The sequence below is a fragment of the Strongylocentrotus purpuratus genome, unplaced genomic scaffold, assembly GCF_000002235.5.
Source record: "Strongylocentrotus purpuratus isolate Spur 01 unplaced genomic scaffold, Spur_5.0 spur5_scaffold_17, whole genome shotgun sequence".
Lineage (NCBI taxonomy): Eukaryota > Metazoa > Echinodermata > Echinoidea > Camarodonta > Strongylocentrotidae > Strongylocentrotus > Strongylocentrotus purpuratus.
In genome coordinates, this window is record NW_022145602.1 from 7,856,723 (window position 1) to 7,875,230 (window position 18,508).

At 38.3% G+C, this 18,508-nt stretch overlaps 1 protein-coding gene across 1 annotated transcript in view; it reads right to left on the reverse strand.

The window, feature by feature from the left end:
• The window catches only part of LOC576076 (nuclear pore complex protein Nup205), a 42,155-nt gene extending 30,644 nt beyond the window's left edge, over window positions 1–11,511 (reverse strand). The window contains exons 1-11 of the mRNA XM_030988601.1: window positions 11,427–11,511; window positions 8,030–8,172; window positions 7,177–7,348; window positions 5,904–6,208; window positions 5,224–5,455; window positions 3,911–4,081; window positions 3,071–3,183; window positions 2,694–2,756; window positions 2,441–2,557; window positions 1,718–1,861; window positions 722–872 (exon numbers count right to left, since the gene is read on the reverse strand). Coding sequence (XP_030844461.1) covers window positions 722–872; window positions 1,718–1,861; window positions 2,441–2,557; window positions 2,694–2,756; window positions 3,071–3,183; window positions 3,911–4,081; window positions 5,224–5,455; window positions 5,904–6,208; window positions 7,177–7,348; window positions 8,030–8,172; window positions 11,427–11,454 — 1,639 coding nt within the window. The 5' untranslated portion in view covers window positions 11,455–11,511. The remainder of the gene's footprint in view (window positions 1–721; window positions 873–1,717; window positions 1,862–2,440; window positions 2,558–2,693; window positions 2,757–3,070; window positions 3,184–3,910; window positions 4,082–5,223; window positions 5,456–5,903; window positions 6,209–7,176; window positions 7,349–8,029; window positions 8,173–11,426) is intronic.
• Window positions 11,512–18,508: the final 6,997 nt, after the last annotated feature.

The window sequence follows — 18,508 nt, forward strand, 5'->3', positions numbered from 1 at the left end:
TTCAGTTCAATTCAATAAATGTTCAACCTAACATAGAGCACAGTATTGATGCATAGTCCTACATACAGATAAAGAACTAGGCAATGATTCAGCTCCAATTTCTTAGTCCAGCTAATTCAATGCTTGCACTGCAACAGCCATCAATTTGGAGTTTTCTTGCCATTATATTTGTCCACATTGAAACAGAAAACAAGTACCAAACTATTTACTTTACCTGTACACCTCTCAATACACCCTTAATAATATCGAAACAGACATACTACCACCTATGCACCTAGTGCCTGCTAAGGCTTGAACCCAGGACCTACACATCCCCAGTAATTGACTGAACTATGACACATCAACAATAATGAAGAGTTTAATTCCAAAAGGAGCTACATCCACTTTTCATGACAATTGAGTTATCGATATCAGAACCTTGTTTACTTCAGTACCCATCTTTCAACAAAGTATTGGGAAAAAAATAGGGCAAAACATGAAAGAATAGAGAAAATAAGAGGGAAATCGGGAAAATCAGGATAAAATAGGGAAGAAGAAAAAAAATTGGTAAAAAAAAAAAAAAAAAAAAAAAAAATCTGGATTTTTTTTTTTTTTTTTTTTTTTTTAATCAGGAAGTAAGAAAAAAATCGGGAAATTTTTTAAAAATCAGGAAACCGATTTAAATCGGGTTTTTATCAGGCCTGATTTAGCTCCTTTTGGAATTAAACTATTCAATTCTTACCTCCTCCCATTCCGTTGGCCTTGAGTAGGTTGAAGCAGTGGTGTGCACTCTGAGGTCCGTGGGCCAGGCCTTGCAGCATGTGTAGGTACGGGATGTACAGGGATGGGGGAAGGAGGTCCCCGGCCATGCGGACAAACTTGAAGAGGCTCACCTACAAGAAGATACATACAGTTAACACCTAAATCAGTGTACAGTGTCCTGATTACATGACTGACTTATTCAAACCTTTACCAAGTTTTGTAATTTTTTTGAGTATGTGGACAATTGTACAAGTACTTGAATGGCTTGTTCAATGTGCAAGAGATTCCCTTTAAGTTGAGTACAGAAGATAGAACTCGAGGTCACTCTAGAAAACTGGAAAAGAAATATTCAAGACTAGATATCAGAAAATACTTTTTTAGCAATAGAGTCGTGGAGCTGTGGAACAGTCTCCCAGAAAACGTTGTGGCAGCTGGGTCAGTCAACTCATTTAAGAATAGACTGGATAGTTACTGGTCAAGGAATGCTAGCCTTCTGTATGAGCCAGTCTAGGTGTTGTCTGTTGTTTCATGTTTTACACAACCTCCTCCCTCCACAAATAGCAGTAACCATAGAAGAATCCTGGATCGATGAACAGGCTTAGACCTACAACATCGTGTATTAAAGTAAAGTAAGTAAAGTAATTGATTTGTCCAAATTTATGCATCATGTGGATGTTCTACTGGTAAGAACGGACAAGTAAAATTCTTGCTCTCTCATTAACATTTAATGAGAAAACTGTAAAGCTGCTGCTTACGCATATTTCCCCGTCCATGTAGGCTCGTGTTCAATGTTTTTGTTGGGTTTGGGGGGTTCACTTGTACATGTTTCTTTGCAATTTCGTGGTGTATATCGTGTGTTTTTTTAAAGATGAAAAATCGTATTTTTTAAGAGGCAACATCGTATTTTTGTATTTCACTTGTTTTATCGGGTTCATATAATAAAAATTGTACTGGTTGGCATCTCTGCTAGGCTCACTTGTCTTTGGGATTGTTTGTGATGATACATGCTGAGGTAGCTAGCACCCCCTCCACCCCCAGGGCTACTCCCCCTCTCAGGTGGATTCCAATAGTCAAGGGACAGCTCCAACTGAAGAGGGTCCTTTTCGTACAGATACCCAAACTGAAAAAAGAGAAATGAAAATAATATCAATTATGTAGATTCATCATAGATTTAAAATAATCTTCAAGTCCTATTAAAGCCTATCTGCACAAGTTTGGCCAGGAGGCGCTAGACCTCCCTGCGAGGTCACTGACAGGTGGTTATTTCATCAAATAAGCTCTCGATTAACATAAGAAAAGGGGACCATGGGGGACCAACGGGTACCGCTTAGGCATTTTTTGATAAAAAGAGGGCGCAAGTAACTACAAGTAGTGCAGTCCCGCTTTAATGAAAAGGAAAGTCTCACAGAATCTGACTAACTTCACCAAAAATACTAAAGACTCCCAATGAATCCCAGTGACATGTCTAATGTATTTCATAGAAATAAAACTAATTTGTTTTCAAAATATATAACATGAATTAATAATGTCATTCGAGCCAATGAACATACAGCCTGTCACATAAAAGCCATTCGCTTTCATTTGAGCATTTACACTTTGCTGTTCTAAATAAACTACTGCATAATCTTACATATGACCCCTACAGTATACATTTTGTTTCTTAGAGATGACAAGATGAATTGTATAACTTTGAACATACCAGGTGTAAGAAGTCTTCAAAGTGTCGAGGCAGGTTAGAGTTGACTTCTAGACCTTCCCTCTCGTAGGACATGATGAGACGACCAGCCTCATCACCACGGTTACGGATCTCTTTCACCTGCACAGCAAAAGAGTATCAATATAGTATTCATGAATTTCTTTGTACCTTTAAAACAAAAGTTTGCTAGTAGTGATATAAGAGAAAACACTTTTTTTTAAATTTCTTTTTAATGTGAACAGTTTGATAAACTTACTTTGAGGGGCATCTGAAAGATGAAGTCTGTTATGAGGCCATGGATTCGTCGTACGTAGAATTCCTTTTGAAGAAAAAGAGTAATAAAGGAGAAAATGAGATATACATGTAGATGATTATTTCTGTTTCTATGGATATGACAAATCCTGCTGTCTGAAGTCACTGACACAATTATGTATCATGTGATGTGCATTTCAAAAGGGGTTAAATCTCAAATTGTATCAGTTTTACAATTCTATGGGCTAAAACCCCAAGTAGTTCATCATCATCAACATCATCATTACCATCACCAATGTCATCATCAAATTAGAGGAATAACTCTTGCCTTGGGCGAGAAAAAAAACCCAAACCAAACAGAACAAACAAAATAACTCTTACATTTTGATGGAAGACTTTGTTGGCGATGACACATTTGTTGATGAAGGAGAAAGCATCTGCCTGCATGGCTCGATCTACTAGGATCTCATCATCTTCTATCTCATTCTGGAATCCTGGATAGGGTAATGAGAGATTAATATCGACATTAGGCGTTAACAAAAAGATGCTTTTATTGCCCTTTGCGATCTACGCTCGGCTTTAAAAAAAAATTCAAGAAAAGGTTTTTAGAAGAAATAACATTTTAATGAATAAAAAGATATGTATTAAAACATTCAAAACTAAGAAATATCAGCCCAAAGAGGGAGGAAAAAAAGAAGAAAAAAACAAAGATTTCTGACAGACCGACCTATGTTTTGGCAACTAAAGGGCAATACAACATATTTTTTTTAGGCCTTAGCGAAACTCTCTAAAGCTATTGTTTTAGAAAAGTCCACCTGAAGACTTGCAATTATTCCATTATCAACCAATTATCAATAAATCACAATGGTGAAGTGAGATGCCAATTACCCCACTTTGAATTTGATAAAATGACAAGCTATGAAAACAACTTCAACAATGATTTCTTGCAAGCAAACTTTTTTGTACCTAAAATATTAGTCATCATCGTTCCGACTTTAATAGAGCCTACAGATGAGTTCTATTCTCAAATGTTTCTTGTCTAACTAAATACATAAGGAAAATGTTTCAAAATATGCCTTCTTTGGATGAGGTTCTTATAATTCATTGCTTCATTAGCAACTTTTATGGTATGACAAACTTTTAATAATTTCATTTTTTGTTTTCATGCACCTACACATCTATATAAAATGATCCCAAGGCTTCAATAAAAAGTCATATTACCTGATAGTTCTGGAAGCTGGGCCGAATTCCGGAGGGTCAACGCCCAAGCCAGCTGCATGACCCCCTTGACCCCTTTGACCTTCCATTGACCTTCGTCCTCAGAGATCATGAGGTCGTGGATCTTGGGGAGATACTGCTTGTCCTTCAGGATTGGCAGGTGCTGTTCATTCTCTGTCAGAATGAAATCAGAATAAACACAAAAGATTAAAGAAAAAGACCAGTTATGGTCATGCGATTGCATTGTGAAAGAAACGTTGTGGAATCGATCAGAAAAGGCTAATCATCTATCAAATAAGTATTGGTGTGTACTGCAAGGTTCTGGAATCATCAAAATGATCAGAAATTTGGCCCAATCTTCATAAAATTACAAGCACTGTACACAGAAAGATGTATATGGGACTACGCACACGTGGGTGACACGTACGTTTTTCTCTCACACACCAATAGATAAACTAATTTACCAAATATATCAATTAGTAGACGGTTTCCCGGCAAAATTTTTATCATCATGTATTAGTCAAAACATACTCTTTCATATGATTGGTAATAATACTGGTCTTTACCTTTAAATGTAATTACAATCATAGTCGAGTTTTAGGATTAACATCTTCCTGGTGAAATAAAAATTGATGATTTTTAAAGGAAAAGTTCACCTTTTTAAGAGCTCTTCACAGACAGAGTCTTACTACAATTTTTTTTACTCAAGACTATAAAAATAATTACTTGCAAGTTGAGGGTTTAAACCACCATGACCGAATAGATATTGCAGAATTTTAAAGGCAAAATTCACCTTTTTTATGGACTCTTCAGAGACTCAGTCTCACTTTGATTTGTGATTCAAGACTCTACAAAAATATTTTTTTTTTGCAAGACATGCTGAGAGAAAGCAATACATGCTTCTATCACTAAAAAGATACCGGGAAAAAATGTCAAAATGAACTGTAGCAAGCCAGCATCACAACTGGTCCAAGGGGGTGTTCCACAAAGACTAAGATCCACTTTGAATTGGACTTAAACCATTCATGCCACTGTTTGCTCTCACCATTCACTGGCATTTGTCTCTCAAGGGACGTACAAATCATGGTCACAAATCTACAGAATTTACATTTTTTGATAGTTAATTATTGAAGGAAAAAATATTATCTAAAGATCATACTGGTGAGAGCAATCAGTGGCATGAACAGCCTGCCATAGTTAAGTCCAAATTAAAGTCGATCTTAGTCTTTGTAAAACACTCCCCTGACTTTATAAAGGTGCATGCGACAAAAGTTGCTTTCAGCATTTCTTCAGCTGAAACAAACTGTCTTACTCACCATCTCTGTCTTCTGGTCTCTGCTCAACCACACCCGTATCAATGCTGTACAGGAAGGCCATGAGAAGAGCTACGGAGGACTCGTCAAAGGTGCCGTCGGCGTTCAGCTCGATGCCGCTCATGAGATGCTTGGCGAGAAGAATGGTATCCTTTCTTCCAAAGGGCGTCTGACAGGCGAAGCAGTAGAGGCAGTCGGCGAGAGAGATACGGACACCACGCATGAACTCCTGGATCTGTGACAGGTATAATGAAATTCAATTCAAATTGTTTTATTCATTTCCATTTTCAATAAAAACAAAACAAAGATATATACAATAATAATGTCTCAGGGTCTAAAATTACTTATCAAAACTTCAGAATCCAAATATATTTATCCCTGGGACCACCCATACATCCATCCATGGTTAACTGGAACTTTTAGATAATAAATGGTAGACTTAAAAGTTTGGTAGAATGGTGTTCAAAGATTCCGGTTTACTTGTAGTTATATGACCTACTCCTCAAGACATGGGGAGTGTTTCACAAAGAGTAAGATTGACTTTAGGTTGGACTTAACTATGGCAGGCCGTTCATGCCACTGGTTGCTCTCACCATTGATCTCTCAATAATGATCTTTAGATAATATTTTTTCCTTCATTAATGAATTATCAAATGTTCTACAGGCCTATGCGACCCACGTACATCATGCCTGTGCTTCGGACCTCCCAGAGCTCTCTCCTTGGCCATATCATTCATCTCCTTGACGATATCCATCTTCTTCAGAAACTGGAGCACCTTACCGACCAGCCCTTCGGAGACGAGGTCATCGGTGAACGAGGTCACAAGGTCAACGACCTCCTTGTCCAGGTCAAAGGTCCATGTGCGACCCCGCCGGGACTGGATCAGGAGCTGGAGGGCGTTGATCAGGCTGCAGCGACCATCGTAGTAGAGAAGAACGGCCACCAGGCCGCGGGGCAGACCAGGAAAGTGAGGCTGCTGTTGGTCACCTAGTGAAAAGGATACAAACACATATTGGAGGTTCAAGAAATTACTCAAGTTACATCTATTCTGCTAGAAATTACTTCATTACCAAGCCTACATATACTTGACTGATCTCTTAGAAGTGACCAACTTTGTTTTTTAGTGGCCCAAACATTGTGGAGTAGTGTGTGCAGCACTTTGTAGCCGCAAGGAAAAGGCGCTATATCCAATATCTTTTTGATTGGATTGGAGTCGATAAACAGGTTAGTGGTTAATAGGATACTCAGGATTTATTTTTGATGAGAAATGAAAAGTAGTCTTTACTCTATCACTAGTGCAAGCGAGTATAAAATGCCAAGAGATATTCTGAAGGAAAGTATTGAGCATCACATATCATGCCACAAATTAAAACACAAACATTATAAAGTGAATCTCAATTGGTCTAGTGTTTGACTTTCTGGTCTTACAACAATCAACCCAGATTCAATCAAGAGTCATTTCATTTGAATGAAGATATTTTAAGATTGGTCCTCAACAAAAATAATCTGATCTGAAAAGGTACCTGTCTGTATAAATCCAACTTTATGTGAGGAAGCGCCATTTAATACCCTTGAGCTGGCAGATACCACATCATATTAAAACCTCGTTATTACAGTCAAACCTGCTTTAGTGACCACCTGTCTACAAAGACCACTTTTTGTGTTTCCCTTGGACGGTCGCTATAAACAGGTTTGACTGTATTGTTCTCCTTGCAAGATGGAAGACAATCGCAACAACAACTCTTATCATAGCTTTCAAGGAAAGGTTCATCATTGCATGTAGAAACCAAATTACTGGCCGGAATGCTCCCCAGGGAGTGAAGAATGTGCATACATTGTGTGCGGGTAAGCCTGAATCGGATGACCAGGGTAATAACATGTACTGCGCCTAGAAACAAACTATTAGGCGCATTATAAATGTGAGCTATTATTATTGTTATTGCCTAAACATTTACCTGCCAGGAGAAGTTCAACGGCAGCATACTCGTTTAAATCAAACAGGTCACTGATGAGGAGGGCCTCCTCGATGAGTTGCCGTGGCAACACACGACTCCTTGCCTGGCCAGAGATGACGACGCCCTCAACATCGGCTTTCTTGATCTGTTCTCGGTGTTGGGCATTCTTTGCCTGGGTGATGAGACAGAGATTGAAATGGTTAAGATTTTTAATGGCAAATTCAAATTTTCGTAACTATAGGAAAAAACCAAGTCATAATAACACGTAAATAACCAGTGTTCCACACTTGTGGTGGTGTAGTCTGAGCTGCCAACCCTAACTGAACAAAAATCCTGTTCTTTTCATCCAAAAATCCTATTTTTGATCAATAAGTACTTTCTTTTTGTTAGACTGTGTTCATTGACATTTTGAAGAATCATGCAGTAGCATATTTTATTAAATTTTGTTGAATATTATGCAAGAGTTTGTCATGGATGATCGTTCAATCACAATGAACCAATGAGCGGCATGTATATGTATTTTTATGGACCATTGGTTGAATATGCATGATTTCGTCATGACTGGTGTGTTCGATGAAGCAATGAACATCCCCAAATTGCTGATGTGAGATGCTTATATAGGATAGTTTACGGGAGAGAATGGGCAATGTGCCATTCAAAATGGCACACACACACACAAAATGCACAAGCACATTCAAATTTTGGATTTTTTTTTGTTGCTGAAAATCGTAACTGTTTCAAGTCCAACAATTGGGTCACATTATGACCTACATTTGTGGGGAAATGGCCATTAGCATTAGGCCCTTTCCAATGTTCCTCCGCTAACCCCTGTCTGAAAGTAACATATTCTTACCGGGTTCTTGAGAAGGGCCACAAAGTCTGGCTTGTGTTTTCTGATGAGAGCATCCAGCTCCTGGTAGGGATCTGGGCATCTCTTGGAGACGATGAGGGAGACGGTATTGTACAGCTCCTTGTATGGACCCCATATCCTGGAGCCTGTCAATGTAAGGAACAATTAGAGATTCAATATGTGGCTGCAATATAGCATTAACCTCAAGAAAGCTAGGCCCAGTTTATAATTTCCTTTTACTCCCTTTTTACACAACTCCTTTTGAGAAATGCAATAACATATCAGTAGGGGCGCTGGTCCGAGAATGAGGATTGTCCACATAAACGAGGATATCCTCATAAACGCGGACAAAATGCGTCCTCATAAACAAGGATTGTCTGCATTTTTGCGGATGTTTTTTTTCATCGGCGCTCTGAGGGTTTCGGGTTACCGTACCGCCCGCTGGCAATGCCAAATTTGGATTCCCCAGGGGAAAATAACTAACCCTGTAAACGATCATCGGATCGGACGCCGATACCGATCCTATCAGGGGTGATCGGATAATAATTTCCGATCGCCGATCAATAAAAATGATCAGAAAAAAAATCAGCAAAATTTTTTAATTTTTTTTTAATTAGGGGCCCACATCTTTTGCCTCTGCTCTTAGACCATTATTATTAATTTCAAAGTCATGAAAAGGCACTAAGTATCAACAAACATGGTCTACAACAACTCCAAATGACAAAATAATCCCAGCCATGATTTTTTTTTTGAGCATTTGATAGCCAAAAACTTGAAAATTTTTGTCATAAAAAAAAAAAAAAAAAAAAAAAATCAGCCAATTTTTTTAGTCGTTCTTCTGATCCGATACCGATCAAAGGTGCGAGGGTGTCGCTCCGATCTTCCGATCCGATCAGAGCCCCAACTTACAGGGTTAAAAATAACCCTAGTAGGGTGTCTGATCGCGCATCCGATGTTGTGTGCTAAAATTCTTCCCATAGAGATTACACGCATCCCTATGCAGCCTACGTGCATTGCGCGACCATGCAAAAAAAGTCAAAATTTTTTTTTCAAATCGAGATTCAAACCTTTATCTGTTGTGATCCTGAAGGTGATAATCAATGAATGAGGTGTCATATGAAAGAGCAGGTGAATTCCAATATTTCCAAAGGGGCGTAGCCCCCGAAATTTTAAAAATATCTTGGTCAAAACAGCACTTTAAACATTGTGTCCTGGCTAACTCTGAGGTTTGTCACTTTTGAGATATGACGCCCCGATCGATAAGTAGTCCCAGTCCTAAGGAACAATTCTATGTGATTATATTTTCGCTAGCCCCCAGGGATCACAACTGATAACAGTTTAAAAATACCCTTCTCGCTATTTGGTGGATCAGCTAATTAGGGGGCGTGCGCTCCGCTCAGTCCAAACCATGGTTACATCGCGTAACATCTCCGCGCACGAACGAAACCCCAAATTCAATTACACATTATAGTGACTGAAATTATGGTTGGCAATTCCCTCGATAAACCCGGAAGTGAATACACGTTATAGTCAATGGCAATATCGCGGAGACATCTCCGCGATATTGCCATTGACTATAACGTGCATTCACTTCCGGGTTTATTGTGCGACGAACGCCAACCATACTAGTCAATGGCACATGTCGCGGAGACAGCGTAGCTCAAGCTGCAAGTCGCGGATTGGCTTAGCAGCATGCGTACGATATGCATACGCTTGCATATCGCGCGATACAGCTGTTTGGCTAAATTTAGCAAAACAACATCACTCTGCGTGGACGTCTTTTTCGTCGATTTTGACCAAAATGATATGAATATACCAGCGTTTTGGAGGGGCTGTAACTTTTGATAGAAACATCGGTGAGACTTGAAATTTGAAATGTATTATTCTGATAACATTTTTTATTCAAATATCAAACAAAAATGGTGAAAAACGATCCCAAATTGAAAATTGAAAAATCGTTCAGACACCCTAACCCTAGTTGACCGTCTACTTTCATGGGTTGTCCGTCTTCCCAAGGATTTATTGCTCATAATGTGAAGGTCTCTGTACAAAGTCAACGTAAAATGCTTTAAGAAAATCATCCGGGAATCCCGTTTTTTGCATCGCCAATGTGCCGATCAAATATATGGAACATCTGCTTTTTTGCAGAAGATCCTTGTTTTTGAGGACGCATTGGTTTGTGTTTGTGAAGACAATCCTTATTCTCGGACCAGCGCCCCTACTGGGTATCTAGGCTAGATCTAGGAGAAAAAAATATAACTAAATACAACCCCCCCCCCCCCCCCTTCAAAAAAAAAAAAAAAAAAAATGACTATTATTAATGAAAAATTCAGTACAAAAAAATAGGACAGAAGGAGGAAAGGTTGAGAAAAGTCACTGTGTGTCTTATCAATTATTTCCTCAAAATGTCATTGTTTCTTACAGTAGGGGCGCTGGTCCGAGAATGAGGATCGTCCACATTAAAGGAGGATAGTCTTGTAAGCACGGACAACTTGCGTCCGAAAAATAAGGATTGTCCACATTTTTGCAGACAATTTTTTCATTGATGCTTTGCTGGTTTCGGGTTCCCAAATTCCGAACCTTGCGCTAGAGATGCGAAAAAACGGATTCCGCAAAATAAAATAACCCCTGATCACCATCTACTTTTAAGATTCGTCTGTTTTCCCCGAGGATTTAACGCTCATGACGTGAATTTCCCTGTACAAAGTCAATGTGAAAATGCGTCAAGAAAATCATTGCGGAAATCCGTTTTTTTCACATCGCCAACGCGAGGATCGGAAATAAGAAATGTCTGCGAAAATGCAGACAATCCTTATTTTTGCAGATGCATCTGTCTGCGTTTACGTAGACAATCCTCATTTATGCGGACGATCCTTATTCTCAGACCAGCGTCCCTACTGTTGTTGATTAAAAATCCAGATTTTCAGGAATTGACCAGTCTTGAATTTAGTTGAATTTGAAACAGGAAAAGGAACTCTTTTCTTCTTTAACATCATTTTAAATTAGTGGACCATAATCAACAAGTATTTGGGCAGAAAATGAACTTTCTTCTCATGTTTAAATCACTTTCATGTTCATCCATCCTCACTTCAGCTTCAAGAGCGAACCCGACCCCGTCACGGCAAGAGCAGAGTGTGCGGCGAGCCAAGGCTGAGCAATCCGTGCCCCCGGAGTTCCGGGGTGAATGACAGCCAATGTTCGCTTAAGATGACCCGCTAGCAGCAAATGCAGGACAGGAAACACGTGATTTTTTAACTTTAATTACAAATAATACTACTTATGTATACCTAACAGACATTCAAACTATCACTGTCACACAAAATTTACCTAATAATGATATAAAACGAGAACAGCATATAAAAAATATAACTTTAGATAAACACAATGGTCCAAGACTTACCCAAATTAACCGCCATGCGTTCCGCCATCTTGGTTGAATTTAGCGCTTTGTGCAATGCGCCATCTAGTGTTCTGTTTCAGCTAGTTCTGTACACAGATTTCCGTCCTATCCCCCTCTTTTCGCAGGGGAGGGGTCATACACCTCTTCAATGTTTGTGTTCATCCCCCCCCCCCCCCCACCCCCCGAAAAAAAAAGGAGTATGGAGGGGGGAAAGAGGGCCAAAATAATTTTTCTGAATTCCCGCTGAACTCTTACATTGTGTTTTAAATTACCCTCTAAATAACGTTTTTCTCTTCTACCTCACATTTTTTCATCAAAAACACTGGCGTAGGAACGGGGGGTGGGGGCGGGAATATCTTTCCTCAGAAAAAATGTTATTGCTGAAAAACCCTTATTATTTTTTTTTAGAAATAAGTGTCCTTTTCCCGTTGGACATGTGCCCCTTCTATCTACATCTCCTCCACATTCCGTCTTTCGTCTTCTCTCTCTCTCTCTCTCTCTCTCTCTCTCTCTCTCTCTCTCCCTCTCCCTCCCCCTCTCCCTCTCCCTCACTCTCCCGGCCCTCTCCTTAATTTTATACCCCCAATATTCGAGGAGGGGAGGGACGGGGGGGGGGACAGGAAGAGAGAATTAATTTTTCATTTTGGTTTTGCATCAATATGTTATGAAATATCTCAGGTGCTAAACATAAATGTAAAAGTTCCACCCTATTTAAAATTAAAATAAATCATTTTCACGTCCCTTTCGAAGTCTTAACATTAATTGGCTAATGTGCAAGCATCATTTTTTTTTATAAAAACAACCTTCTAAAGTAAATGACCGCATATGCTAGAAATAATACAAATCTTATTTCGCTGCTCCCCGGGCCGACATTTTCTTCGGAATCGCTTAATCTGTGTTTCCATGGGAATCTCTGTGGTAGCATCCTCTGGTGGAAATGCGTAAATCCGAGCACAAAGAGTGAATGCAAGGTGGGATTCTAAAAATGGGGGTGGGGGGGGGGGGAAACTAATGACCACTTTCGGTTGTACTTATTCAGATATTTGTATTTTGTGTTTAAAGTTGAAATTGAAGCTAAACTCTATATACCAAATATGTCTGGCCCTCTCGACATGATAAATGCTGTCTGCATGAACTGCTTTGGGCGATCATTAATTATTCAGCCGGACAACAACATTTTGCTCACCCCCCCCCCCCCACCCCCCGGAAAACGGTGTCTGTTAGGCGAACGCCCGTTTTATATTACATTTACCTGCCTCGAAAAAGATGTTGGAGTCAACTAAAGTGGTGGAGAGAAAGAAAGAGAGAGAGAGAGACAGACAGACAGACAGAGAGACAGACAGACAGACAGAGGGAAAGGGATAGAAAGAGAGAGAGAGAGAGACGGAGAGAGAGAGACGGAGAGAGACGGAGAGAGAGAGAGAGACATGGAGAGAGAGAAAGAGAGAGAGAAAAATAGATACAGAGACAGAGACGGAGACAGAGACAGAGACAATGAGAAAGACAGAGACAGAGATATTTCTAGGGGATGGACGAAACCGTTTTGCTGCGAATATTCCAATGGCATGTTCAAGAACAACTTTCTTCAAATTCATTTTCATTTATTTCAATTTTCTCCAAATAGGCCCCAAATACAAATGCGTCACCAAACGAACCGGGGACCATGTTGTGCGAACATCCGTCCTTGACGCAGCAGGCTTATCGTTATGTCACGGGCATGCTTGTAATATAAAGATTTCATCTTATATCAAAGTCATGGGCGAAAATATATCTTAAAACTACAATTTGACATTTAAAAAAGAGAACAAATGTTTTTTTAATTTGTCTTTAAAAATGTGTTAGAACCGCGTAATAATGAAATAAAGTGAAGCAAAATTATTATCATTATTAGTATTACGGTATTGCGTGAGAAAAAAAACACACTAAGTCTTCTCTTCAGAATGTGTTTTTTTATGTTTATGGCACGCACCATAAACGAAATACCCGAAGATAAAACTGGACATTTTTAACATAGCTCCTAATTTCATCATTAATTTTTTTTAAATAATGATTATTAACAAGTTTAGCAATTCTTTTTATCAATTGAAAAATATTAAGACCTATTTCCATGCCCCTGAACTGCTTCTATACTATTTAGCTTGGTATTTACGTGTTTCTCACATAGGACGAATTTGTAGTTTGTGAGATGATGGTAATTGGGGGGGGGGGGGGTGGGGGGAGGATGGCGTCCGAATTGCCGGTATAACGGTATCTAAAATATGAATAGCATGCCGGGTCGAAAACAATGTTTTCTACGCTACTTAATCAGTAGATCTAAATGTGCCATTTACCTTACACACCCCCTCAGGTTGTTATTTAAATCTCGTGGTTATGATGAGTAATCCATTGTTTCGTAAGGGGTGGGGTGGAGTCAACGGTATTAACATTGTCATATGTGGGCCACTTTCTTTTGCAAGTCACTACTCAGCCTTTACCAATCATGCTTAACATCAAAGCTACCCTCCGGCGACCCTCGTGCTGTATGATACTCCTCTGTGTTCTAATTAATAATGACGGCATGGACATTTTCAAGAGGTAATTTTCAAGGGGTCTACTTTAGAAAATATTACTGTCTAACAATGTGCCTACAGAGTGCCATCCGCACTGCAATTCTTGCATAAAAACATAATAGGCCTACCAACTTCGGGCAAGTTTTATTACAACATGATATTATAGATTGCTTCAGAGGCGTATCCAGCATAGCTAGAAGTGGGTGTAGTCCCCCTCCCCCGACTTATAACACACAACATTTTTATATTTCACCTATGTGTTTTCGGAGGCAGTCCCGAAGAACCCCCCCTCGCCCTGGCGTAGCCAAATTACTCACTTTTTGGTGAACGAATCGGGCTTCATATTTCTACTCACTTTTTGGTTACTAATCGGGCTTCATATTTCTAACGTGCAACCAGACATCTTAAATTGAAAAGAAAAGTTAATAGTTTAGCATCTTCTTCAGATGTTTTGTTTTTTTTCTTTTAAAAATTAGAAACAAACAAATTATGTTTGGGTTTCTGGGGTTGTAAATTTGTTGTTTGTTTGTTTCTTTATTCTTGACTGGGAGGCCCCATGCCAAGCATGTTGTTGACTGTGTTTCCATCATGTTTACATGCTCAAGCAATGTCGTTACTCGAGTGTTCTTTATAATGTTTGCATGGATGAAAAAAATAATAGATTTCAAACAGCTTCATTCCAGCCCAACCGTAATATGTTCGATGAATTCGATGCTCTACATGTGCTTATTATAAACAATATATGCTACTTATTTTAAAAACAACGTATCAACGAGCAGTACGCGCAGGATGACCTTACTGCCCTCTCTCGGTACAGGGCGGGGCAATTTTAGGGAAACGGCGTTGAAACACCCTGATCAGATTTCCTCACGTCTTGTATATATATCCATACCGCCTTCCCAATATTCCTTCCTTTAATAATAGTCGCTCATTGTAGATAGGATTCATTGTATATCATTCTTTCTCCAGTCATCCTCAGAATTGAAGAAATTTCAAACAACGCGTGGTGAGAATTTGTACAATATTAAGCTTATACATTTATATGGCAATTTAAAAAAAAGGAACATTAATGATCACAATCATTAAATATGTGCATAACTTGCTTGAGAAATATGATGTGTCGCCTACACAACAACAGATATTATGGGGTAAAGTATTACTCATAGAATCAAAACCATTAAACTTAGAATTATTCAGTTGTCCAAAATCTTGGTCCAAATGTCACAAAACTTGTCATCAGTGACAAATGACATTTTTTGTTATAAGCTAGTGAATTACTTGCTTCTGATTGTTTGATTATCGGCAGATTTGTTACTGATTTTTGACATTTTTCATTTCTAAAAGGCTTTGTAAAAACTGTTCTATCATACACACTAAGAAAAAAATGGTGCAATTATGCACCTTTAGGGGTGCAAACCGATGCAACACTGGCAGCACCTTTAGGGGTTAAATCCTGCACCCTTTTTAAAGGTGCAATCCTGCACCCTTTAAAAGGGTGCCAGAATGAACCTTTTAGGGGAAATGTTAGTACCCTTTATGGTTCAATCATGTACCTTTAGGGGGTGCAAACCGATGCAACATTAGCAGCACCTTTATGGGTTCAATCCTGCACCCTTTAAGAGGGTGCCAGATTGCACCTTTAAGGAGACATGTTAGTACCCTTAATGGTTCAATCCTGCTCCATTAGGGGTGCAAACCGATGCAATGGCAGCGCCTTTAGGGATTCAATCCTGCACCCTTTAAAAGGTGCAATCCTGCACCCATACTCGAGGAATACTCGAGAAATTTGCTCGTACACAAATATAAAACATGCATGTTGTTTCTTGATTAGTAATTGCTAAAACGTGAATGTAATTGTAACATGATCAGACAAAATAATATATTAGTTAATGATTGCCGAAGGAAAATACAAATCACAAAATTGATGTGCACTGTCATAATTTGCTTAACAAATCATGATAAATGCATTTTTATGTGAACACGTGTAAAGTAATCATGAGTGTACATGCACTATGCAAAATTTTATTTTGCACCCTTTTTTGGTCGATAGGGTTCACTTTTGTGGGAAGGGTGCAAAATCTTATATTGCACCTTTTTTTTTAAACCCCTTTTCCTTCAATAGGGTTCATTTCTATGTAAAGGGTGCAAACTCTTATTTTGCACCCTTTTTTGCACCCTTTTTTCTTAAAGTGTACCAAACGGATATGCAAAGCAAAGCTATTCTATTTTAGTAGCAAAATACAAAATAACTTGTGGTAAAAAAGAACATTAGCAGAAATGTCATGATTATTCATGATCAAAATACATTAAGGGTAACTTTTATGATATCTAAACTAATTTATTCTCGGGTCTATTATTTAACATCGAATCATTTTACTTTTTGGCGAATCACTCGGTAGTCCAAATCTGGTCTATCTCGGTCTATCTTACCGAACGGAAATGCGAAGCATGGAATATTCCGTTCTGGGGGTGAAATAAACTTAACGGAAACGATGACGCGATAAGCGGTGAAAAGTTTGCCGCGGTGATAATTAATACCCTGAACATCGATGAAAGAAATGGATTCCTCTATAAAAAGCATCTTCTCGTTTTTTTTGCAGATTTTTAATCGCCCCTTTCACGTCCCTGAACTTAACCCTGAACTGTAGATATGTTACATATCAGATGTTTGGTAAAAGTTATTTCAGAAGAAACATTATACTTTCTAGAAAATAAAGGTAATATTACATTTTTTGGAGGAAAATCGTATTTCACAAGGGAAGTCTTATTTTCGTAAATGCAGTAATCTACCAGAATGGGCGATTTTAATCAGTGAGATAATGGGTATGAAAGACAAAGAGAGAGAGAGAGAGAGAGAGAGAGAGAGAGAGAGAAATATAATTTTAAGCGATTTAAGTCAGTAGATTCATTTATATCGTTACTTGAATATTATTTGATGTTTGCTAAAAGTTGAACAAAAACTGAAACTGAAGCTGTTTGGGAAAAGAGGAGAATTTTTTATATTTTACGAAGGCAACAATTTTAATTTCACAGATCCTACACTAACAAGAATGCCCCTAGGCGTAGTCAGTCAATTTCCTTTAGATATTTGACTATTTCCATTCCAAAAATAGTAACATGATTTATGAATAAGCCTTGTGACCTGAATAATCATATTTGTGCTTTTAGTTCTTTTGGAATGACATCATTGCAGTTTTGGTAAATTTTGATAATTGAAAGCAGGTCACGAAATTTAGACTGCTCTCGGATTCCCTTCATCTCTCTCTCTCTCTCTCTCTCTCTCTCTCTCTCTCTCTCTCTCTCTCTCACACACACACACACACACACACACACACACTCTCTCCCCTCTTTCTATCCTTTCCTCTTTCCATCCTATTTCCCCCTCTCTCTCCCGCTCTCTTCAATCAGTCATGGCTTGTAGACGGCTGGATGTCAGGAAAGAGAGAAATTAATGCAATAATTAGCTTTTCCAAAGGGTTCATCATTCGAGCCTGCACTTTTGAGACGATGCCGCCGTGTGGTTTAAGTATCAGACGGAAGATGATCATATACTGCAACTATTAGTTATCATATCGGTGAGAAATGAAAAGAACAAAATAATAAGGAGGGGGGGGGGGGAATCGGGTATACTTATGGGAAACCCCTAAATACACACACACACACAAACGTGCACACACAAACACCAACACGCAAACGAATGAACCACACAAATCTTCAGACATTAAAACAAATCTGATAAAAAGAAATGGCAAGATAACAACAAAACTTACCTGTCGTAATTATTTTCTTTACGTACAAGTGGTGTGTCTAAAATCATCAGGCATTTGATAGGATAACTATATAGCATCATTATGTACACTGCGGACATACTGACAGTGCGTATTATCATTATTATTATTGATATTACTGACTATTATCATTAATGTTATCATTATTCATTTCATTATTATCAATGTAATAACTATTTATTATGACCATTGTTTGTACCATTATTGTAATTATAATCATTATTATTATTTTTATCATCATGATTATTATCATGATTACTATTATTAATATTATCATTATCATTTTTATTATCATTATTATTATTATTATTATTATTATTATTATTTATTATTACTATTATTATTATCATTATCAATAACACTATAAATATCAAACAAAATAACAAGGAAATACCAACATAAAAAACAACAACTAAGAATAAAAAAACTACAATGAATTACTGAAGTAAACTGAATGAAAGAGGGGAGGGGGTCACCGAATGAGCGGGAGAATCATCGAAAAAAAAACAAAAAACAAGATCATGAAGAATAAAGAGGAGAATAAAGAATGGAACTGAGAAGAATAATTGAACAAGATAACAGGACATAGAGAGATTGATATCTCATATCACGCAGTGTTCAAAGTCAGATATCCGAATGGTTATGAGGTGCTTTTTTAAGGAAGGAGGCCGGCATTACACTTTTAGCTTGTTTTTCCCGTAAAAGGTCAACTAAACCCCCAAGGGGCTTTCAATATAACCCCCAG